Raw genomic sequence first — 26,145 nt, forward strand, 5'->3', positions numbered from 1 at the left:
AGCATCTGTTCCTGATTAAAAAGCTTCAAAGTTGGGGTGCCTGGATGGCACAGTAAGTTAAAGCCTCTGCCTTCGGCTCAGGTCATGATGCCAGGGTCCTGGGATAGAGCCCTTCATTGGGCTCTCTCCTCTGTGGGTAGCCTGCTTCCTCCTCTCTCTCTCTCTGCCTGCCTCTCTGCCTACTTGTGATCTCTGTCTGTCAACTAAATAAATAAATAAAATCTTTAAAGAAAAGATTAAAAAACGCTTCAAAGTATAGGGATAGAGGGAACATTCCTGAACTTCATAAAATCTATCTATGAAAGACCCACAGCAAATATCATCCTCAATGGGAAAAAGCCTGCAGTCTTCCTGTTGAGATCAGGAACACGACAAGGATGCCCACTCTCTCCACTCTTGTTCAACATAGTATTAGAAGTCTTAGCAACAGCCATCAGACAACAAAGAGAAATAAAAGGTATCCAAATTGGCAATGAAGAAGTCAAACTTTCTCTCTTTGCAGATGACATGATTCTTTATTTGGAAAATCCAAAAGACTCCACCCGCAAACTACTAGAACTCATACAGGAATTCAGCAACGTGGAAGGATACAAAGTCAATGTGCAGAAATCAGTGGCTTTCTTATACACTAACAATGAAAATACAGAAAGGGAAATTAAAGAATCGATTACATTTACTATAACACCAATAACCATAAGATACCTGGGAATAAACCTAAGCAAAGAGGTAAAGGATCTTTACTCGAGGAACTACAGAACACTCATGAAGGAAATTGAAGAAGACACAAAAAGATGGAAGACCATTCCATGCTCTTGGATTGGAAGAATAAACATTGTTAAAATGTCTATACTGCCTAGAGCAATCTATACTTTTAATGCCATTCTGATCAAAATTCCACCAGTATTCTTCAAAGAGCTGGAGCAAATAATCCAAAAATTTGTATGGAATCTGAAGAGACCCTGAATCGCTAAGGAAAGGGCATCACGTTACCCGATTTCAAGCTTTATTACAAAGCTGTGATCACCAAGACAGCATGGTACTGGCATTAAAAACAGACACATAGACCAGTGGAACAGAGTACAGAGCCCAGATATGGACCCTCAACTCTATGGTCAATTAATCTTCAACAAAACAGGAAAAAATATACAGCGGAAAAAAGACAGTCTCTTCAATAAATGGTGCTGGGAAGACTAGACAGCTATATGTAGAAGAATGAAACTTGACCATTCTCTTACACCATACACAAAGATAACCTCAAAATGGATAAAAGACCTCAGTGTGAGACAAGAATCCATCAGAATCCTAGAGGAGAACACATGCAGTAAGCTCTTCGATATCAGCCACAGCAACTTCTTTCAAGATATGTCTCCAAAGGCAAAGGAAACAAAAGCAAAAGTGAACTTTTGGGACTTCAAAATCAAAAGCCTCTGCACAGCAAAGGAAACAGTCAAAAAAAACAAAGAGGCAACCCACAGAATGGGAGAATGACAGTACAGACAAAAGGTTGATATCCAGGATCTATAATGAACTCCTCAAACTCAACACACACGAAACAGACAATCATATCAAAAAATCGGCAGAAGATATGAACAGACACTTCTCCAATGAAGACATATAAATGGCTATCAGACACATGAGAAAATGTTCATCATCACTAGCCCTCTGGGAGATTCAAATTAAAACCACATTGAGATATCACCTTATACCAGTTAGAATGGCCAAAATTAACAAAACAGAAAACATCTGTTGAAGAGGATGTGGAGAAAGGGGATCACTCTTCCACATATTCCTCGCAGGGGGTTCTCCATGTGTACGGTTGGTGGGAATGCAAGTTGGTGCAGCCTCTTTGGAGAACAGTGTGGAGATTCCTCCAGAAATTAAAAATAGAACTTCCCTATGACCCTGCAATTTTACTCCCGGGTATTTACCCCAAAGATACCGATGTTGTGAAAAGAAGGGCCATCTGGACCCCAATGTTTATAGCAGCAATGGCCACGGTCACCAAACTATGGAAAGAACCAAGATGCCCTTCAATGGCCGAATGGATAAGGAAGATGTGGTCCATATACACTATGGAGTATTATGCCTCCATCAGAAAGGATGAATCCCCAACTTTTGTAGCAACATGGACGGGACTGGAAGAGATTATGCTGAGTGAAATAAGTCAAGCAGAGAGAGTCAAAACAGGAAAAAATATACAGTGGAAAAAAGACAGTCTCTTCAATAAATAGTGCTGGGAAATCTGGACAGCTATGCGTAGAAGAATGTAATTCGAACATTCTCTTACACCATACACAAAGATACACTTGAAATGGATAAAAGACTTCAACATGAGACAGGAATCCATCAGAATCCTAGAGGAGAACATAAGCAGTAAAGTCTTCGATATCAGCCACAGCAACTTCTTTCAAGGTATGTCTCCAAAGGCAAAGGAAACAAAAGCGAAAATGAACTTTGGGGCTTCATCAAAATCAAAAGCTTCTGCATAGCAAAGGAAACAGTCAAGAAAACAAAAGAAGCAGCCCACAGAATGGGAGAAGATATTTGTAAATGACAGTACAGACAAAAGGTTGATATACAAGATCTATAAATAACTCTTCAAACTCAACACACACAAAACAGATAATCATATCAAAAAATGGGCAGAAGATATGAACAGACACTTCTCCAATGAAGTCATACAAATGACTATCAAACACATGAATAAATGTTCATCATCACCAGCCATCAGGGAGATTCACGTTAAAACCACATTGAGATATCACCTTACACCAGTTAGAATGGCCAAAATTAGCAAGACAGGAAACAACATGTGTTGGAGGGGATGTGGAGAAAGGAGAACCCTCTTCCACTGTTGGTGGGAATGTAAGTTGGTGTAGCCACTTTGAAAAGTGTGGAGATTCCTCAAGAAATTAAAAATAGAGCTTCCCTATGACCCTGCAATTGCACTACTGGGTATTTAACCCAATGACACAGATGTAGTGAAAAGAAGGGCCATCTGTACCCCAATGTTTATAGCAGCAATGACCACGGTCTCATATAAGGTCTCATATAATGGCTCTCTGTAAGGTTCTCAAGGCTTCTAGGTATCTGAAAAGCTATCTAAACATTGAATGTAGTTGCCAAACTGTGGAAAGAAACAAGATGCCCTTCAACAGATGAATGGATAAGGAAGATGTGGTCCATATACACTATGGAGTATTATGCCTCCATCAGAAAGGATGAATACCCAACTTTTGTAGCAACGTGGACGGGACTGGAAGAGATTATGCTGAGTGAAATAAGTCAAACAGAGCCAATTATCATATGGTTTCACTTATTTGTGGAGCATAACAAATAGCATGGAGGACAAGGGGAGATGGAGAGGAGAAGGGAGTTGAGGGAAATTGGAAGGGGAGGTGAACCATGAGAGACTATGAACTCTGAAAAACAATCTGAGGGTTTTGAAGGGGCAGGTGGTGGGAGTTTGGGGGAACCAGGTGGTGGGTATTATAGAGGGCACGGATTGCATGGAGCATTGGGTGTGGTGCAAAAACAATGAATACTGTTATGCTGAAAAGAAATAAAAAATATATTTAAAAAAGAACTACTGTCAAGAATTGTGAAAGATCTAATATTTTTAGTCCACTTGCAAACTAACAAGTAACCCAGCCAGAGTTTTAAGGATAGTGGCAGATAACATGAGACTTCTAGGTCACAATGGCAATAGTATTCAGATTACCTGCATTTTCTTATACCTTTTCTCTGTTCGTCAATTCCTTTATGGTGGCACAGGAAGCCATTGTTAAGGAACCCAGATTTTTTATACTGAACCAAACACAAATCTTCCTTTTGCTTTGGAGAGAGAAAATATCTCATATTTCAAGACTGGTTGCATCCTTGAAAAGATAACACAGAACAAATGTAGTCAGTGCCTTTGCTCACAAATGTGCACAAATGAAGGAGACCAATGGATAACTGCCAACATTTACTATTTACAACTTATTTGGCTATTATAAGGTTCTCAAGGCTTCTAGGTATCTGAAAAGGAAGCTATCTGAACATTGAATTTAGTTTTAGGTGATGAAATCCCATAATTTCACCATCTTGTAGAACAGAAAATTGTAAGAATTTGGTTGTACAGAAATTCTACTAAAAAGAGAAATCATGGGGCACCTGGGTGGTTCAGTGAGTTAAGCCTCTGCCTTTTGCTTGGTCATGATCCCAGCATCCTGGTATCAAGCCCCACATTGGGCTCTCTCCTTAGCAGAGACCCTGCTTCCCTTCCTCTCTCTGCCTGCCTCTCTGCCTAATTGTGATCTCTGTCTTTAAAATAAATAAATAAAATCTTAAAACAAAACAAAACAAACAAACCAAAAAACCCCAGAAGTCATTCCTTTCAACCTTTTTCTTGTGGTTGAGTTCCAGTTTCAAAGAATTATGGTCTGATAATATGCAGGGGACAGGGGATAATCTCAGTCTTTTGGTATCGGTTGAGCCCTGATTTGTGACCCAGTATGTGGTCTATTCTGGAAAAAGTTCAATGTTCACTCGAGAATAATGAGAATTCTGTTATTTTAGGATAGAATGTTTGGTATATATCTATGAGGTCCATATGGTCCAATGTGTCATTCAATTCTCTTATTTCTTTATTGATGTTCTGCTTGGATGATCTTTCTATTACTGAAAGTGGTGTGTTAAGATCCCCTACAATAATGTATTCATATCAATATGGCTCTTTATCTTGATTAACAGTTGTCTTATGTAGTTGGCTTCTCCCATATTGGGGACATAAATATTTACAATTGTTAGATCTTATTGGTGGAGAGACCCTTTAAAAATGATGTACTGTCCTTCTTTTATCTGACTAAAGCCTATATTTTAAAATCTAATTTATCTGATATGAGAATCACTGTCCCAGCTTTCTTTGAAGCCCATTGGCATGAAAATTGCTTCTCTCTCCCTTCACTTTTAGTCCAGATTTTTCCTTGGGTTCCAAATGGGTCTCTTGCAGACAGCATATTGATGGGTCCTGTTGTTTTATCCAATCTGCAACCTTGTCCATTTTTTTGGAGCATTTAGGGCATTCACGTTGAGAGTGATTACTGAAAGATATGTTTTTATTTACGTCATGTTGTATGTGATGTCCTTGTTTCTATAGATTGTCTCTGTAAATTTCTGTTTTATGTCACTCTGGAGTCCTTTCTTCTTTTATAGAGATGCCCTTAATATTTCTTGTGGTGCCAGTTTGGCAGTCACATACTCTTTTAAACCTTTCTGGACTTGGAAGCTCTTTCTCTCCATCCATTTTGAATATAGGCCTCACTGGATAAAGTATACTTGGCTGTATGTTCTTCTCATTTAGGGCCCTGATTAGGTCTTGCCAGCCCTTTCTGGCTTGCCAGCATTCTCTGGGCAGGTCTGATGGTATTCTGATGTACTTTTTTTTGTACATAAGTAATCTCTTCCTCCTAGCTGCCCTCAGAAGCTCTTGTCTAAAATTATGATTTGTCAGTCTCACAATCAAGTGCCTTGAGTTCTTTCTAGATTCGTCGGTCTTTGGAGGTGTTCTTTCTGCCTCTAAGACCTGAACATTTGTTCATGTCGAGGGAAAATTTTCATGCAGAATTTGTTCAACTATAACCTCTAATCTACTCTTTCTCCACCCCCTCAGGGATCCCAATAATTTTAATATTGGAACACTTCATGGTGTTTATTTCCTTAATTCTGTTTCCATGGCTTCTAAGCTGTTTCTTCCATGCCTCCTCCTGATCCTTTTACTCTATCAATTTGTCCTCTAGATCACTAATTCTATCTTCTGCCTCAGTTACCCTAGCTGTTAGAATATTTAGATTAGATTAGATCTCATTGATAGCATTTTGAACTTCTTCCCTTTCACTTCTGCCCTTAGAGATTCTATGGTGTCACTATGTTGTCACTAATGGTTTTCTCCAACCTAGCCATTGCCTGAATAATTGTTACCTTTAATTCCCTTTCTGATATAATGTTTATGTACATATCCAATAGTTCTGATGGAGAGGGCACAGTCTCTGAATTTTTCCTCTGTTGGGTGTTATGTATAGAAGAATGAAATGTGATCATTCTCTTACACCATACACAAAGATAAACTCAAACTGGATAAAAGACCTCAATGTGAGGCAGGAATCTATCAAAATCCTAGAGGAGAACATAGGCAGTAACCTCTTCAACACTGGTCATAGCAACTTCTTTCAAGAAATGTCCCCAGGGGCACCTGTGTGGCTCAGTGAGTTAAAGCCTCTGAGTTCAGCTTGGGTCATGATCCCAGGGTCCTGGGATCTGGATCTCTGCTCAGCAGGGAGCATCTGGCTTTCTGCTTAGCAGGGAGCATCTGACTCACTGCTAAGCAGGGTGCTTGCTTCCCTTCCTCTCTCTCTGCCTGCCTGTCTGCCTAATTGTGATCTCTGTCTGTCAAATAAATAAATAAAATCTTAAATAAAAAAAGACATGTCCCTAAAAGCAAACGAAAAAAAAAGCCAAAATGAACTTTTGGGACTTATCAAGATCAAGTTTCTGCACAGTAAAGGAAATAGTCAACAAGAACAAAAACAAAACAAAACAAAAAAAGCCAACCCACAAATGGGAAAACATATTTGAAAATGACACTACAGGCAAAGGGCTGATATCCAAGATTGATAAAGAACTCCTCAAACTCAACACACATGAATCAGATAATCACATCAAAAAATGGGCAGAGGGGGGCTCCTGGGTGGCTCAGTGAGTTAAGCCTCTGCCTTTGGCTAGGGTCATGACCCCAGGATCCTGGGATCAAGCCCCACATTGGGCTCTCTGCTTGGCAGGAAGCCCACTTTCCTTCCTCTGTCTGCCTGCCTCTCTGTCTACTTGTGATCTCTGTCTGTCAAATAAATTAATTTTTTTTAATGGGAAGACTACTTGAACAGACACGTCCTCAAAGAAGATATACAACTGTCTGATAGACACATGAAAAAAATTATCATCATTAACCATCAGGGAGAATCAAATAAAAAACACATTGAGATTCTATCTTACACCAGTTAAAATGTCCAAAATCAGTAAGACAGTAAACAACAAGTGCTGTAGAGGATGTGGAGAAAGGGGAACGGAACCCTGTTACACTGTTGGTGGGAATGCAAGTTAGTACATTTGGAAAAAAGTGGGGAGATTCCTTAAGAAATTAAAGATAGAGTTACTCTATGACCCTGCAATTGCACTACTGGATACAGATGTAGTGAAAGGGAGAACCATCTGCACCCCAACGTTCATGGCAGCAATGGCCACAGTTGACAAACTGTGGAAAGAACCAAGATGCCTTTCAGTGGATGAATGGATAAAGAAGATATGGTCCATATATACAACGGAGTATTATGCCTCCATCAGAAAGGATGAATACTTAACTTTTGTATCAATATGGACGGGACTAGAAGAGATTATGCTGAGTGAAATAAGTCAAGCAGAGAGAGTCAATTATCATATGGTTTCACCTGCTTGTGGAGGATAAAGAATAACATGGAGGACATTGGGAGATGGAGAGAAGAAGTGAGTTGGGGGAAATCACAGGGGAAGACAACCCATGAGAGACGGTGGGCTCTGAGAAACAAACTGAGGGTTTTGGAGGGGAGGAAGATGGGGGACTGGGTGAGCCTGGTGTTGGGTACTAAGGAGGGCACATATGCATGGAGTACTGGGTGCAGTGCACATGCAATGAATTTTGAAACACTGAAAAAATATAAAATATATATTAAAAAAAAAAAACAGAAATCATGGATTCTTCAAGAATCCATCAAACCAGACTGAGCTCTTCTTCCCCCAGGGATAATACATGTATTCAGCAGTCCCTCATAAGTTAGGTTGTTCATTTGTGAAATCAGTTCTTGTAATCAATGTCATATCTTTAACTTCTCTCACTGAAAAAACAAATATCCATATGTTTGCCAAAAGACAAAAAATAAATCATGACCTCATTTTGAAGTCCAGACAAGCTGCAAAGCATTCATTCTCTATAAACATGTGTTTGCCGTAAGGATTTTGATCCTGATTCAGGAAATGATTTGTTTAAAAAATCTATTATTAGTCAAGTTTAAAAAGGAAAAAAAAAACTTGGAAGTTATCACTTTTTTATTGAAAGTAAATTCTATGAAAAAAGGACTGTGATGTCAATGTTACTATGAAAATGTTATACAAACAACATTGCTTTTATATTTTGTTTTGATTTTAATCAGTATTAGAAGTAACCATACACTGTAGGGAATAAAATTACAAAAATTAAAATGCTAATTTTACCTTACCATTTTTTTAAACAAAATTCACATTTTATTTAAGTCGAAATAAACTATACAAATTGATCTTCTTCACCAAAAATAACAGCAATATTTTCTGTATTATTCCTAGATAAACCACAAAACACTTATTTTTGTAGGTTTTCCAGGTTTTGTTTATAAATCAAGATGAGGCGGTAGATATAGTCATGGGAAAAGACAGAGGAAAACAGACAAATCAGTTGTCAGTATCCATGGCCTCTGATCCTGCCTTGACCATGAACAGAGGTGTTCAACATATACCTGCTAAAAAGCTTATGAAGTCATAGGTATTTCGACATACCTGTGCTAAAGAGCTTATGAATATGTAGGCTCAACAAAGGAATGTAAATAGCAACAACCCAATGTGGAACAATGGGAGGCTCTCCCATTCAAACTTCAACTGTAACTTGTTCTGTTAAGTTCATTTGGTAAAGACAAAATCTGTACTGCAATCCTTGCTTGGCAAGCTCACATGTTTCTGTCTGGTAACTCCCTGAATTGTCCATTACAGATTTTAACATACTAACACTCCTACTACTCAAGGGTCACTCATGAGCTTCTTGTAACATTTTCTAAAATATATCCCCTTCCCCCCATACCTCTTCAAAATCTTTATCTTCTAAGAAGTGATAACTCAATACCCGACAATTGAATCCAGTGATAATAAATGTTATGTCTAAAATGACTTAACTAAAACAATTCCCAAGTGCCACTAGCAGAAATCCCATAGAAGTGTAATGTGGCACTTTCAATGCTATCTTCTGGAAGAACAGGTATGTCTCCAAAGCATGAGAGTTTAAACAGGGGCCATTTAAATAGGCATATTATCAAAGTCTAATATACTCAATGAGAGGTCAATATGTCAAGATATTCAGTGATTAAATGGCCTACATACACCTGACAGATTTTCTGTAAGATGTTTTCAAATTTCTTACAGATTTTTCCAAATATCAAACATAAGAGAAAGCCTACTTTAAATGTTTCTTAGGTATTTTCAATGGTTTCTGAGTTATCTGTAGGAAGCTCTGACTTAGTTGTATAGAGTTTGATATATGTGTCCACCATTAAATCGAGATCATGTTTTATGTCAAAATTTATGTTAAACAAAGCCAAGTTACTTGACCGTTGGTCTGTCAAAGTGTTCCTCAGGTATGCTTTGAGATGCTTTTGCCCATTTTCATTGCGTTCATTCTCAACCTTCATCACAGGAAGAGTATACAGGACTTTCAGCAATGCATAAACATTAGGAAAAAACTTGATGTCTGGTAGATGGAGGGCCTCATAAATGGTAGATGGAAGCTCTATATCTTTCCCTCTGTGTTTCCATTTGATTCTCCAGCAATGCAGCTCAGCTGAGAGTGTGTCAGGATTGGGCAAGTCACTTCTGCACATGTCAGCATGGTGTTCCTCTGATGTATTAAATTTGAGCTGTCCCATGACAGAGGGTACAAGAGATATGCATTTAAGAGCTTTGAGGTGGGTGCTGTTCTGAGACTGTATCTTTCAGTTCCTGAATAATGTGTTCCACTGTTGGAACACTTAGTTTCTTTATAGTAACTCTCAGAAGTGAGCTGAGATTCCAGGTAACCTTGCTGCGCTCTGCGGAATTTCCCAGGGAGTTTCATCTGAATATCAAGTTTAGTTGCCAAATTTGTGGCTTCTTCAAACCAAAATTCATGATAAACTTCAATATTTTCCATCACTTCATTTAGTGAATGCAGCACTGCAGTCAAGCTACTGGCTGCAAAGAAGACATCAGACGTCTGCCCTTGGAGATTTTCCCCAAAGGCTCTTGTAAAAGATAGAACATTTTTAAGAACAACAATGGTAACAATGAAATCAAAATCTGTTACTGCACAGCAGAGTACAAAAGCTCCACCAGTTATATAGTTATTCCACCTAATATTTGTATCATTATTTATACCATCTAAACATAAAACAAGTGCATCATGCCTACCTGTCCACTGAGAATGGCAGATCTCCTTCAGTTCTTTACCCTTTTCCTCATTGTTCTGAAAGAGGACAGAAATTACATTGTCAAGCTCCAAAAGCAGTTGTGAGGATCGATGGAACAAAGAACAAACTTCCTCAATTGTTCCTAACGCAACAGACACTCCCACAACAGGCACTGATTTTGCCAGCCACATATTTAAGGCACAAGATGAGCAAAGTGTGTAGACAGCTTGGGGATATTTCTCTGAAAGTCTAGAAGCAACAACTTTCATTTTGGAAGAAAATCCACTGGACACAATGTAAGCCTGGCCACGACAATACTCCATGTTTAACCCCCCACTTCTCAGTTATGGTAGTGTGAAATTTCACAGCCAAAATTTCTGCATCAGCTTCACAAGGCAAGAAGCCCACAAATTCCTCTCTCAGGTTATGAGATTCATCAACAAACCTCACCAACACAGGCAAGTGTTCTTCTCCTGCTATGTCCACTACGTCATCAGTGATGATGGAAAAGAAGTGCGCGTCTCTCACTTCCCTGAGAGTTTCTTCCCAAATGCAGCTCTCACAGATCTCTATCATCTGTTTCTGCTGTGTTTTCCAGCAGAACAATGTGTTAACTGCTGTTGTCTCAAAGCGCTTTGTCAGAACCTCTTCACCAGAATTTATCCGGCACTTCAGCAGCGCTTCAAAGTTATCAGGAGTAAAGAGACCCTCTGGGATTTCATCAGTTTCATGCCCATCCAGAGGTATGTTTTGTTTTCCCATAAGAATCAAAATTTCAAATAGAGATTTTAAGTATTCTTTGTTTTCTTTCTCTTCAAGGGTTAAAGGTAAAATATCTTCATCCTGTTCCTCACCCCCTTCTTCTGCACTAGGATTCTGAGCGTTGCTGTTTATCTCTTTATGTTTTGGTTCCTGTTAAGAAGTTTCATCAATTTTTTTTCTGTTTCAGTGTCCTGGTTTCATCTTCACTCAATTCTTTTATTCGTTTTCTGTGTCTACTATGTGGATAGTTCAAATGACTGGTAAGATCAAATATTGTTGGTATTGCATTATCTCGAAGAACTGTCCTATAAGGACTCTCCCATGACTTCACAAGTATCTGCTTCAATTGATTTTGAGAAATAAAATAACCCAATCATTCTTTAGTTTTCTGATGCCTCTGCAAAATGTATAGTTCTACAGATCATAGAGGTCTCAAAGTGTTTGGCACGTAATCGATAATGTTTGTTTAGTTGATCAGGCGTTTTATCTTCTAAGTCTGCACTCCTACAATTCTCCACCCACTTCTGGCATCTGGCCGGATCCGGCGGGAACCTGAAGAAGGCCAGGTCCGACTGCGTGCTCTTCCTCGTGCAGTTGGGGGCATTGCCGAAGTTCGGCATCGGCACCCACCCGCGGGCTGGCCCAGACCTCCCCTCCCCGCCTCCTCAGGGCAGCCCACCCACCTGTCGTGGCCGGGGAGGGGAGCCAGGCCCGCTGGCCAGCCGGGCAAGGCCGGCGCGCCAGGGGGAGGGGCGGCGGGCGAGAAGCCTACCTTACCATTTTTAAAAAGTGTTTTACTCTTATGGCAAATGTAGACAAAACCCGTGAAGAATCCAAGGATACTGAAAACTCGGGGTCAGTTATAGATCAGTTTCCATGGTGAGCCAATAAGATATATTCTTTGCATTAAGATCCATATGCACAAGGAGGATAAATTATTCTAAGTTATAATCTAGTTGATTGGACAGTGTAGATAATTTTTGGAAATATATCTAAATGCCCTAAGCATCTGACTCACTCAGATTATAGTAAAGAATTGTAAGAATAATTAACAGAATATGGTCATCAAATCCACACTTATCATGGCCTTTATAAAATTTGAATGTTACTGATTAACTGTGTAATCTACCACAGCAGTAACATCTCATATTTGTGGGTTGGGAGATATGCAGTCTCCTTAAATATTCATAGATCTTATAAAATATCTACATGATACATATTTATTAATGATCCTTCATCATAGAATCCTGCCACTTTTTAACATTAGGCTTGGGACTCACAAACATTTCAGTGACTAGTTTTGTAGGGCAACAGGAAATAATTGCTAAATATTCCCAGCCTTCAAGAATGTGTGAAATTCCATTTTGGGAGCATAAAAACAAGTAAAATGGTGGAAAAGAGATTCATTGTTACACTGCATGTAATTAAAAGAATTTTTAAATTAACATTTTTTTTTCTGTTTTCTTCAATCCATCCTTATATCTTAGTAAAGAAATCTACCCTTTCCCCCAATCCTGTATATTAATTCTTTTTCCACAGCCTAGCTCTTCAGGGAGCAAAAAAGGAAAAAAAACACTATTTCTGTTTTACAAACGTTTAAAATTAAGGACACTAAATTCAATTTTCTGCATTTCAGCAAAATGCTTGTGATAGACTTTTTAAATACTTATGTGCTAAATATCACACTAAGCACTTTGTGTGATTATCTCATTTTTATAGGTCAGAAAATAGTTCTTAGAACAGTTAACCTTGTCAAAGACACAACTAGAAAACAGAGGAACAGAGAATCAAAGTAAGCAGATTTTAATTTTTTTTTTTAGTTCCAAGTTTTTATTTAAGTGTCTTCTTTTAACTCAGGTCATGATCCCAGGGTCCTCAGGACTGAGTCTCACATCAGGATTCTTGCTGAGCAGGGAGCCTGTTTCTCCCTCTGCCTCATGCTCTCCTTGTTTGTACTCTCATTCTCTCTTTCTCTGATAATTTTTTGAAAAAATAAATCAATTCCAGTTAGTTAACATCCAGTGTAATAGTTTCAGGAGTAGAATTTAGTGATTCATCACTTAATTTCAACACCCATTATAAGCAGGCTTTATTTTTTTTTAATTGAGATACAGTTGACATAATATTACATTAGTTTCAGGTATACAATAAAGTGATTTGGCATTTTTTAAAGTTTTGTTTTGTTTTATTTGAGAGAGGGAGAGAGAGAGAGAGAGTGCACAAGCAGGGAAAGGGACAGAAGGAGAAGCAGACTTCTTGCTGAGCAGGGAGTCCAACAATGGGGCACTTGGTCCCAGGACCCTGGGATCATGACCTGAAGTGAAGGCAGACACTTTTTTAAATGATTGAGCCACCTAGGTGCCCTATGATTTGACATTTCTATGCATTATAAAATGCTCACTGGGGAAGTGTAGTTATCATCTGTCACCACACAAAGTTATCACAATATTATTGGCCATAGTCTTTATGCTATACTTTTCATCCCCATGATTTATTTATTTTATTACTGGAAGTTTGTACTCTTAATCCTCTTCACCTATATTGCCTATTCCCCCACCTCCCCTCACCTCCAGCAACCAGCTTGGCTTCAGCTGCACGAATCCATTATCTTCACCACCACATTATACAAATAGAAGTTAAGTAATTAAGTAAGCTATAAGGAAATGATACCAGAAATTTATTAAATAATTAGGAATTCTTTTTATTCTAAAAATTGAAAAGCAGCTAACTAGTCAAGCCACTGAAAAGACCGATGGCTTAAAACTAATAAAAGGGATATTATTGGATTAAAATATAAAATTATACTTTTTAAGACTTTAAAAACATACTTTAAGCAGTTGTTTCCATTTAAATACATACATTTGTCCAATACATTTTCCCAGTATTTGTTACTTTTCAAATGTAGAACTGAAGGTAAAAATGGATTTAAAATGCAATTGCATAAAATATATTAAAAAGAAAGCAATGATTATACAGTTTTTTTTAGATTTTCCAACTTAGTTTATGAGGACAGAGCTGTGTTTTTCCTTTGGGAAAGTCTTAGGAGATTTCTTTAATTATGTAGCATCCATTTAAAATTAGCTATTTGTTTTGTGAAATATCAGATATTTAGATTGAGATCTATCATATATGCTAAAACTGTATTTTTCCTGCTCTTTACCATGTTATGTTATCAAATATATTTTCCTTGAGTCTGTACTAAATACAGTTGTTTCCTCAGTAAATATGGTGGTTGAATAGTTCACAGAACAATTCTTGTCACAGCTTCTGGTCAATATGATCTGTAGGGTTCATCTGCATGAAAGTGTGATTAATGAAAGACTGGAAATTATTATTATTATTATTTTTATCATATCACTCTGTAGTCAGTTTGACTAGAAGTTAAGGCTGGAATATTTCTTTTAACTACTAAATGTGCAGACACAGATGGAATTTATTTGTCACATTAAAATCTCCTACTAAAAGGATAGCTGCAATTATTTTGAACTTTTTTTATCAAGATATTTGGTATATCAGAGTAATTTTCCCATCTAGCCTAGCACAGAGTAGAGGCCCACCAAACCTTCCCTTGCAGCTGAGAACTTATTTCCTTGGAATGTTTTGGTCTGGGAAGGAGATTTCCATAATTTCTGTTTATTTGGCAGGGCAACAGGACACAGAATGAAGGTTTCTAGATTCTCCATCCAGCAAAGGATACATTCAGATATATTCAATACATACTTAATTCTCATAAACCTACTAGTACAATTGAACAAAATGCCTCGTGCCTGTTTTTTGAACACCATTTGGGGGGGGGGAAAGAAAGTTTAAACTAAGGTGTAAATCCAGCTTTTTTTTTAAAGGACTTATAGTTTCTCCTATAAAGAACCAGAATTTGGCCTTAAAGATTTGTTCTTTTTGTTTTGTTGTTGTAGATGTTGTTGTTTGTGTTTTTTGTTTTGTTTTGTTTTGTTTTTAGAGAGAGGGGGAGGGAGAGAGAGTGCATGTGTGCAGGGTGAGAGGGGCAGTGGGAGAAGGAGAGAGAGAATCTTAAGCAGGCTCCATGACCATTGTGGAGCCTGATATAGAGCTCAATTCCACAATACTGTGATCATGACCTGAGCTGAAATCAAGAGTCAGACACTTAACAGACTGAGTCACCCAGGAGCATGGAAAATTTGCTCTTTAAATGAGAATAAGATAGTTGAAAAAAAAGAAAAAAAAACAGTTGAATTTGTAGACTTTACATAAATTAAGCTATTGCATCACTAATGAATGCATACTTTCACCTTTATTTTGAAAGAGAGAAAAAGAAGTCAACACCAGACTTGAATTATAGAAGGTATTCTACCTTAGCTTAAGAAAGAAACTGGGGCACTTGGGTGGCTCAGTGGGTTAAAGCCTCTGCCTTTGGCTCAGGTCATGATCCCAGAGTCCTGGGATTGAGCCCCACGTCAGGCTCGCTGCTCCGTGGGAGGCCTGCTTCCTCCTCTCTCTCTGCCTGCCTCTCTGCCCACTTGTGATCTCTGTCTGTCAAACAAATAAATAACACCTTAAAAAAATAAAGAAAGAAAATAATCACAGTTCCATAATTATAAAACATAGAGACCTGATACTGCTTAGCAGATAGAATAGAAAAAAAAAGTTGAAAACTTCACAATATCAAAAATATTTTAGAGGTGCCTGGCAGGTTCAGTTGGTAGAGCATGCAATTCTTGATTTTGGGGTTGTGAGTTTGAGTCCCATGTTGAGTGTAGAAATTACTTAATTTTTTTTAATATTTTAAATTTATTTTTATACATTGTGAAATTTACTCCTTTGGGGTACAATTCTATGAATTCTGACATATGTGTAAAGTCATGCAATCACCAGCAGAATCAGAATAGTTCTTTTATTCCCTCTGAAATTTTCTAGTTATGCCTCTGTGTGGATTAGTTTTTATAATTAAAATTTCAGTTCACAGATATTCTTCTTAACTACTATTATTGCATAGTTACTTGCTAGATTCTTTCAACCTTTTGCTGAATAAGAATTTAGTTTAGTTGTTTGTTTTTTTCACAGAAACACAATAGGATAAGGGCATGTATGTCAGGCCAGAAGTGCCTCTTCTGAGCTCAGATAAGGGTATGTATGTCAGGCCAGAAGTGCCTCTTCGGAGCTCAGAATTGCACAAATTATTCTGGGAACTACAGTAAGAGAAGATAAAAATAGTACATAAGAAGGGAGGTCATAGGAATGTGAAACTTTATAACAATTTGAGTTTATATAATGAAATGTTTAATTGTGAGGTTCATATTATGAAAGGGATTCTTTCTCTAAAATGCGTACATGTATATCTTTGAGAAGCGGCTCTAGTGTTTTTATCAGGTTATCAAGATGATTAAAGTGGAAGGTCTATAAATGTTTTAGAAAGGAAATAAGAATAGAGAGCTGGGGTGGAAATAATTGGTAAATCTTATAATCCAATAAGCAAAAGGAAGATCAAAACATCACATAGCACTTTAAGCTTTCATATTCAAGACCAAGAAGCATTTGGGGAAGATTCCTAAGTAATGAAATGAGATAAAAGATACTGTGAGGAAAAGTAGTACATCAGAATGTACTATGTACCATGAATGTACTATGCAGAATGGATTGAAAAAAAGACTGAAGGTAAGAAATTATTTTTAGGTCTAAAGGGACAAGGGGTCAATTGAAAGGTATGAGTTATATAAGTGTGGAGGGAGTAGAAAATCTAAGAAACATTATTAAGTGAAAAACTGATAGGATTTGTTGGGAAACATTATGATTAGGATTTTTAAAATCACTCACTCATTTATTTATTTTTAAGATTTTATTTTTATTTATTTATTAGAGAGAGAGCATGTGTGTGAACCAGGGGAGGGAGAGAGACAAGCAGACTCCACATTGAGCATGGTAGCTGATGTGGGCTCCATCCCAGGACCCCAAGTCCATGACCTGAGACAAAATCCGGAGTCAGACAGTCAACTGACTGAGCCACCCAGGTGCCCCTAAAATCAATCACTCATTTAATAAGTATTTACTGAGCTGAACCTATTAGGTTCTTGGCACTTATAAGGAACAGATAAAAGAGCAATAAACAAGACAGACAAGGAAGGTCCCTTCCTCTATGGAGTTTATAATCTAATGAGGAGAAGCAGGCAATAAATAGGGAAACAAATTAACAAATAGATGAAATAATTTCAGATATTAATTAATTGATAAAAGCTATCAGTTATCAAAGTGAAAATGACTCCCAAATTTAAACAGAACAAATGCAAGAGAACTAAGTAAGTGTCAATTAATGGAGTAGGCTTTTAAAAAATTTTTCTCATTTAATGAAAAGATGTTGCTGACAATCACATGGGACCACTGGCAAAAGCAAGACATTGTAAATGAAGGCAGACCTTCTGTATGTAAGAGTGTGTGTTGAGAGGGTATATCTGAGAAGGAAAAGATGGTGAAAGAAGGAACAGATAGTAAAGATGATGAGTTATGTTTAAATAAATTGAGCTAGAAGTCCTTTGTTTGGGGAAGAAATCAACCCATGGGTATGATAGCCAAAAGTACAATCTGAACAAAGAAAAAAAGAAACTACCTCAGCACAATAAAACAAGATGACAAATTTAGAAAATGCTATCTTTACACATGAAGAAGTTTTAGTTTATGATAATCATATGACTATTCACAGTAAGGAATGAACAATTGGTAAATTAATGCATTGTGCTTCTCTTTTGTTTTCTACTGCCATGGTTAACTGTTAATATAAGTTCTATGTCATTATAGAGCTGATACTGAAATATATATACACATACACATGTTTACATACAAGTTTTGTTATCCCTACTAGATTGCAATCTGAAGGGCAGGCCCCACATTGGATTTATGTTTGTTTCCATCAGAATACCAGAATGCCTTACACATTGTGAATATTGAAAAAATATTTTTAGGTTAAGGTCTGTTCAAGGCAGAAGACCTTATTTAAACCATGATGCATCACTTTGATGGTTCTCCTCTCATGAGAATACTAACTGGATTTATTCTTTTGGCACTGTAACCACTGTAAAATTATTTACTACTAGTATTGTCAACTTTCAATCAAAGCCTGTTTTGATCCAATTCTAAATAAGAAGAAAAGGAACTTGAGAAAAACAGAGTATATGGATTTTCAGGCTCTAAAACTAAGCCAGAAAAAAGAGGCAGGCAAAGAGATAAAGAAGGTAAAAATGCTTTGCTAGTATCTCTAACTCCTTCCAGGTTTTTATCTTCCTCTGCCCAACATCTAAAATGTCTTCTGTTTATGGACAGTAAGGAATCTTTCTTAAAGCTGTTAACCAAATACTTAACATATGAGCCACTAGAAGATCTACTTAGAATTAGCTAAGGTTAAAAGATGATTATGTATGTACAACTGGTTTTTACTCTGCCTGTATAGTTTGAGAAGGTAGACAATTCAAAAATGAAAAAAATACACCTTGAGGCAAAAAGCATGAAATTAAATGCTGTATAGATGCATAATATCACAAGGTTCACAAAAGATGAGTCTCAATTAAAATCTTCATGGAAATGTGCACTGTTGATCAACATTTTAAAGTTTAACATTATTATTTGACTACTTCCTTACAAATGGTCATCAGAGATAGCTACATGAACATAGTCTTAAATAACATGACCTCTCTGGCCCTATAATTTATAAGTGTCCTTCTACCACTCCTTTTTCTTAGCTTTCTTTTCCACCTTTTTTTTTGTCTGTGTTCTATAAAGAGTTCTAAGGAGTATCTAAGGATAGGAAAGGCACATATGTTAGATACAAGGATTTTAGAAGTTGGGATGGAAAACCAATCTTGGATAGATAAAATGATTCTAGAAAAAAAGAGGACTAAATGAATTAAGATATAAAATGCTGAAAACAATATCTGACACACAGTAAGCATTTAACTAATGTTAGTTGTTGTTATTACTGATATTATTATTTCCATAGGTGAGGGAGGCAGTATTGGTGTATTGGTAATATTACTGAACTTTGACTTAAAAAATAGGCTCAAAATTTGTCTATTCTACCTACTAGATATGTGATTATAAACAAGTCACTTAAATTTTCTGGGCCTCAAGTTTCCTAATGTCCAAAAGAGTGACATGAGTACTTATGCTTATAAATTATTGCAAGTATTAATGTGAAATATGATATTCCAAGTGAAAAGACTTTGTAAATATAATAAATAATGATTTAATTCAATAAAATTTCTTGACTTTTCTCTCACTAACATCATCTTACTTGAGTCTACTTAATTCCCATGGTCCCAAGTCTCCAGGCTGCGTCTGCTTTCTTACTGAGTGTTCCCTGGGACTTCAAAACCATATCAGGATTTCTTTGCACTGTTATTCTATTCTATTCTATTCTATTCTATTCTATTCTATCTCTCTTACACACCCACCCACACGTGCACATACACACACATACCACAAAACTTACTGAATTTCAGAGTAGTTTTTCTTTTTCTCCTAGAACCCTACGTATTATTTCTCAAGTGGTTCCCTGGACCTAGACTAATTCCAAACACTGCCACTTATTTTAGAAAGTCATTATTAATTCTCCAAGCCATGTAATTTTCATTACTTTAAGAAGGACTTGGTTTGGTCTCCCCAGTTCCTCAGCTCCTTAACCTTAGTTACATATAGCTACTTGATTCTTTTTGATATTGCCTCTGATGCTCAAAATGTAGACTCTTGAGTCACATTCTTACAGATCATAATTCAGTAGAGCATCCATGAATGGCATTTTGAACAAGCATCTTGTGAGATTTCTGATGCAGGTGGTCCCCATATTAAACCATGAGAAACAAAGAAATGTTTATAGAGCACCTAACATTGAGTTGTTCACCAGTCCTCTTATCATATCTTTGCTCTTACTGTTGCCTCTCTCAGGAATGTTTTTTCCAACACTAATAGTAAAAACTTTGCATATTTTTTGAGGTTTGGCTTAAATGTAGCCTTTCAGTCTATTTCCCTCACACCTGACACATGTGTTCTTTTCCTCTGAATAAAATATGGAACATTATCAGCACTGGGATATAAGTATTGAGTGATCATAGGGTCTCTGGGCTTTACAAACTGAAGTTTTAGATCTAAGTCTGTGTCCTTGAGTTAAATTTGCTATAAGGCCTGTAAACTGGGTAAACTAACTGAAAAGTTTACAGAACTTGGCATCAAATTGGTTTAAGGTAGTAACCCAAACCACATAGAAACTGGAAAGGAAGACTGGCAGCTATGTCAGGACCAATCATTGAGAATGAGAAGTAAACAAAAAACAATGTTAGCTAGAACAATGTGCAAGTTCTGTAAGGAGTAGTTAAGTGATACTACTCCAGTGGTCTCAGGGGAAAAGATGATTGGTTACACAACTACCCAAATCAGTTTATACAGTTGGGATTAGCTATATAGTAACAAGGAGGAAATAAGGGAGGGAGGGAGCTAACAGCAGAGTTGGCAGTGACACATGAGAAGAGTAGAAGACTTGGGGATAGTTAATAAGTGGCAAAATAGGGATTTAAAACCAGATCAACCTAATTTCACTATACTAGTGGATTTTCAGACCTTAGTATGACTTGGAATATAGTTCAGGAAATCTTGACATGGGCTCAGAAATCTGCATTAAAAAAAAAAGAGGAAAAAAAAAAGAAACCACCCTTCTAGGTGCAGTTGGGCAGTCTGTAGGTCATACGTAAGAAAGAGTGAACTACTGCTTTTCAGTTTGCTTGAAGTATTATTTCTTTCCTTCTCCGTATAGCCACATCAGCCTTTCAGAGATACCAAGCTACCTAGCAAGCCCAAGCATTAAAAAGATAAATTCACTGATCTCTTTCCCATTTTCCCCATCTTTGCAAGGTCTGGGTTCTCAAAATTAGACTTCTTTAAACTTCCCAAAATATAAAAGCAACTAACTTTCTGAGACAGCTTGGTAGTGGTCTCTGCCAGACATATTAGATCCTGAACACTTAAGCTCATAAATGCATGTTTTCTTTGTTAAAATTAAATATCATCATCATCATCGTTGTCATCATCATCATCATCATCATCATCATCAAGATACCTTATATCTTATCAAGTCATCATCATCACCATAAAGATACCTTACATCTTATCAAGTACCCACTATACACTAGGCACACTGTAAAGCATATCACATTCTCTCTTAATTTTTAAAAGAAAACTGTGAGGTTGATAGTATTATCTTTATTTGACAGAAACCAGAAACTTTATTTGACAGAGCCTTTGAGGGGGAAAAGTTAAGTAACCTACTCCAGATAACCAAGAGTAAATGGTGGTTTAAACCACTACATGGAATTTGAACCCATACATCTGAATCTAAACCCTGTGCTCTCAATTGATCAACTCTATAGTCTGCAGAAACTCAGATATTTCATGACTATTGACTAGCTCATAATTATCTGCACTAACTACTGGCATAAGTCAAAGACATAACCAAAAATTTTTAAAGGAAGACAAAAGGACTTAGTCCAAAGCTCAGAATTATAATCCTTCATGATATTACCTATCCTAGGTATCCTATTACCAAGTTCATACAGTTGTGATCAAGTATTTGCATGCCTCAAGATCCCGAGAGGTTTAATGATTTTAGAGGGAGACAGAATTGGAAAAAAAAAAAAAGAAAGGATGAATAACTCCTGTCAACTTGCATCTAAGAACTTTTAATTTCCATAATGTCTAATGTTATGTTAAATATCACAATCCTCTCACAACAGAAGAAAATTTTTTCCATGTTATAGGAAAAATACTCAACAAAGAACATTTTGTCATAACATAGATCATAAAACAGTGTAATCAACAAATCACATCTACTGTCTTTGGACACAAAATAATCAACAACAAGTAAAGTCAATCAAAGATGAAATAATCTCTTCAATGATGGTCTAGAAACAGCATAAGTTTTCTCAACAGGATATTCAAAACATATTGGGATAATTAAGATGGGCCTGCCAAATGAGGAAGTTCAAAAGCAAACCACTGTTATAATTTCTGTGGAGGCCAAGCTTACAAGTTCAAATTCACTCTCTTTATCAACATTAACAGTAGCTGGATTTTGTAATTCTCATTAGAATAATGCTAAGGTAAAATCAAGGTATGGATCCTGGTTATGCAGATTTACTGGCTGTAAGACCTCAGCCAAGTTATTAAATACATTGAGACATTATTTTCTTATATGTAAAATGGATATAACACAGATATATTATTGCATGTATGTATGAATGAATGTATATATATATATATATATATATATATTCATAATAATTCAAGGAATAATGAGCCTGGCTTTGAGCCTGGCACCCTCAAAACACTCAATAAATAGAAAGCCTTTCCACATCCTTCTCCTCCTTTTCTTTCTTTCTTTTTTTTTTCCTTTCAAGATTCATTTAAGTCCAAGGTAGTTAAGATATAGTGTAGTATTAATTTTAGGGGTAGAATTCAGTGATTCATCACTTGCATATAACACCCAGTGCTTACTACAAGTGTCCTCCTTAATACCCTTCACTCATTTACCCCATCCCCCACCCACCTCCACTCCAATAACCCTCAGTTTGTTGCCTATGGTTAAAAGTCTCTTATGGTTTGCCTCCCTGTTTTTTTCCTTATCTTATTTTTCCTTCCCTTCTCCTGTGTTCATCTGTTTGATTCTTAAATTCCACATATGAATAAAATCATCTAGTATTTGTCTTTCTCTAACTTATTTTATTTAGCATAATACACTCTAGTTCCATCCACACGAATAAAAATACCAAGATTTCATTCTCTTTGATGGCTAATATTCCATTGTATATATACACTACCTCTTCTTTATCCACTTATCTGCTGATGGAGTTTTGGGCTCTTTCCATATTTTGGCTATTATGGATAGTGCTGCTGGATGCATGGGCCCCTTAGACACTATTTTTGTATGCTTTGGATAAATACCTAGTAGTACAATTGCTGGACCTCAGCTACTTTATTTTGAACTTTTTAAGGAACCTCCCTACTGTTTCCCAGAGCGGTTGCATAAATTTACATTCCCACCAACACTGCAAAAGCATTCCCTTTTCTCCACATCCTCGTCAATATTTGTGGTTTCTTGAACTGTTCATTTTAGTGATTCTGACCAGTGTGAGGTGTTATCTCATTCTGGTTTTAATTTGTATTTCCCTGATGAATGATGCTGAGCATTTTTTCATGTGTCTGTTGGCCATTTGTATTTCTTCTTTGGAGAAATGTCTGTTCATGTGTCTGCTCATTACTTAACTGGATTTTTTTTTTTTTTGGTTGGGGGTGTTGAGTTTGATAAACTCTTTATAGATTTTGGACACTAGCCCTTTATCTGATATATCATTTGCAAATATATTCTCTCATTCTGTTGGTTGTCTAAGTTTTGTTGACTCCTTTGTTATACAAAAGCTTTTTATCCTGATGAAGTCCCAATTGTTCTTTTTGATTTTGTTTCCCTTGCCTCTGGAGATAGATGTCTAGCAAGAAGTTGCTGCAGCTGAGATAGAAGTTGTTGCCTGTGATCTGCTATAGGATTTTAATGGATTACTGTCTCACATTTAGGTCTTTCATCCATTTTGAATTTATTTTTATGTATGTTGTTAGAAAGTGGTCTAGATTTATTCTTCTCCAAGTTTTTCTCCAATTTTCCCAACACCATTTGTTGAAGAAACTTTTTTCCATTGGATATTCTTTCCTGCTTTGTCAAAGATTAGTTTACCATATAGCTGTGGGTCAATTTTTGGGTTCTCTATTCTGTTCCATTCATCTATGTGCCAGAAACATACTGTCTTGATTACTACAACTTTGTAATACAGCTTGAAGTCTGGAATTGGAATGCCTCCAGCTTTGGTTTTCTTTTTCAACATTCTTCTGACTATTTAGGGTCTTTTCTGGTTCCATAGAAATTTGAGAATTATTTGTTCTAGCTCTGTGAATAATGCTGCTGTTATTTTGATAGGGATTGCATGGAATGTGTAGATTGCTTTGGCTAGTATAGAAATTTTAACAATATTTTGTCTTTCAATCCATGAACATGGAATATTTTTTCCATTTCTTTGAATCTTGCTCAATTTATTTAATAATTATTCTATACTTTTCAGATTACACATTTTTAACATCTTTGGTTAGGTTTATTCCTAGGTATCATTGTTTTTGGTGTAATTGTAAATGGGGTCAATTCCTTGATTATTCTTTTTGCTGTTTCATTATTGTTGTATTGAAATGCAATAGATTTCTGTCTGTTGATTTTATATCCTGAAACTTTGCTCTATTCCTGTATTAGTTCTAACTTTTTTTTTCTTTTTTCTTTTTTTTTTTTTTTTTTGGTGGAGTTCTTCAGTTTGTATATGTAGAGTATCATCCCATCTGTGAAGAGTGAAAGTTTGTCTTCTTCCTCACTGATTTGGATGTTTTGTTTTGTTTTTTAATTTCTTTTTGTTGTTTGATCCAGATGCTGGGTCATCCAGGAAAATATTGAGCAACAATGGTGAGAGTAAACATTCCAGTTTTGTTTCTGAACCTAGAGGAAAAGCTTTCATTGAGGATATTAGCTGTGGGTCTTTTGTATATGGCCTTTATGATGTTGAGGTATGTTCCACCCATACCTACTTTCATTTTTTTTTTAAGATTTAATTTATTTGTCAGAGAGAGAGAGAGAAAGAGAGTGCACAAGTAGGGGAAGCAGCCGGCAGAGGGAGAAGCAGGCTCTCAGCCAAGCAAGGATCCTGATGCAGGACTCAATCTCAGGACACTGGGATCATGACCTGAGTTAAGGCAGAGGCTTAACTAACTGAGCCACCCAGGTGCTGCTTCACTAGGAGTTCTTAAACCTCCATGGATTTGTGCTTTTCCCAATATTTTTCTTATGTTTGACTTCAAATTTCATAGTGTTTTGGTTATTCCTTCCCTCAGGCCAGATCTCTGTAGTTTCTCCTTGCCTGCAGTAGGGAATATTTGGACTTTTACCACAGTCTGGCAAGCTTTACCTAAGTATGCTTTGGTCTACTTGTTTAAAGAGGCTTGATCCAGGGGCCCCTGATGGCATCCCTATCCCTACTTTCTTGAGGGATTTTATCAAGGATGCTGTATTTTATCAAATGCTTTTTCTGCATCTATTGAGAGGATCATATGGTTCTTATCCTTTCTCTTATTAATGTGATGTATCACTTTGACTGATTTGCACATAGTGAGCCACCCCTACAGCACAGGAATAAATCCCACTTGGTTGTGGTGAATAATCCTTTTAATGTACTGCTGGATTCAATTAGCTAGTATCATGCTGAATATTTTTGATCCATGTCCATCAGGGATATTGGTCTGTAATTTTTTTTTTTTTTAACAATCTAGATTGGAATTTTGGTTTTGGCCTTTACTAGGTGTGCAACATTTTTTAAAATTTTATTTTATTTTTTTAGTGTTCCAAGATCCATTGTTTATGGACCAAACCCAGTGCTCCATGCAATACATGTAATTCTTTTTATTGGGGCCTTTGTCTGATTTTGGAATCAAGATAATGCTGGTCTTACAGAATGAGTTTGGAGGTTTTCCTTCCATTTCAATTTTTTGGAACAGTTTCAGAGAAATAGGTATTAATTATTTTTTAAATGTTTTGTGAAATAAAATGGGCAGCCATCTGGTCCCAGACTCTTGTTTGTTGGGAGATTTTTTTAAGTGTTTTTTTTAAACTTTATTTATTTATTTGACAGATAGAGATCACAAGTTGGCAGGCAGAGAGGCAGGCAAGAGGAAGCAGGCTCCCTGCTAAGCAGAGAGTCTGATGTGGGGCTCGATCCCAGGACTCTGGGATCATGACCCAAGCTGAAGGCAGAGGCTTTAACCCACTGAGCCACTCAGGTGCCCCTGTTGGGAGATTTTTGATTACCAATTCAATTTCTTTGTTGACTATGAGTCTGCTCAGATTTTTTTTTTTATTTCTTCCTGATTTAGTTTTGGTGGTTTATATGTTTCTATGAATTTATCTATTTCTTCCAGATTGCCTAATTGGTTGGCATATAATTGCTCCTAATATTCTCTTACAATTGTTTCTTTTTTCTGTGGTGTTGGTTGTAATATCTCCTCTTTCATTCATGGTTTTATTTATTTGAGTCCTTTCTCT

At 36.7% G+C, this 26,145-nt stretch overlaps 1 protein-coding gene across 3 annotated transcripts in view; it reads right to left on the reverse strand.

The window, feature by feature from the left end:
• SH3BGRL (SH3 domain binding glutamate rich protein like) overlaps nt 1–26,145 on the reverse strand; it is a 100,929-nt gene that overhangs the window by 39,217 nt on the left and 35,567 nt on the right. Inside the window, exons 2-3 of one of the 3 annotated variants that reach the window (XM_013050085.2) lie at nt 10,255–10,309; nt 3,738–3,878 (exon numbers count right to left, since the gene is read on the reverse strand). The exons of 1 other annotated variant lie outside the window; for it this stretch is intronic. In XM_013050085.2, the coding sequence (XP_012905539.1) occupies nt 3,738–3,782 (45 nt within the window). In that variant the 5' untranslated portion in view covers nt 3,783–3,878; nt 10,255–10,309. Of the gene's footprint in view, nt 1–3,721; nt 3,879–10,254; nt 10,488–26,145 lie in introns of those variants that run through there. One more of the 3 variants, XM_013050087.2, reaches the window with a different exon arrangement.

This window comes from Mustela putorius, unplaced genomic scaffold (genome assembly GCF_011764305.1).
Source record: "Mustela putorius furo isolate JIRA1106 unplaced genomic scaffold, ASM1176430v1.1 tig00001021_pilon_pilon_pilon, whole genome shotgun sequence".
Classification (NCBI taxonomy): Eukaryota; Metazoa; Chordata; class Mammalia; order Carnivora; family Mustelidae; genus Mustela; species Mustela putorius.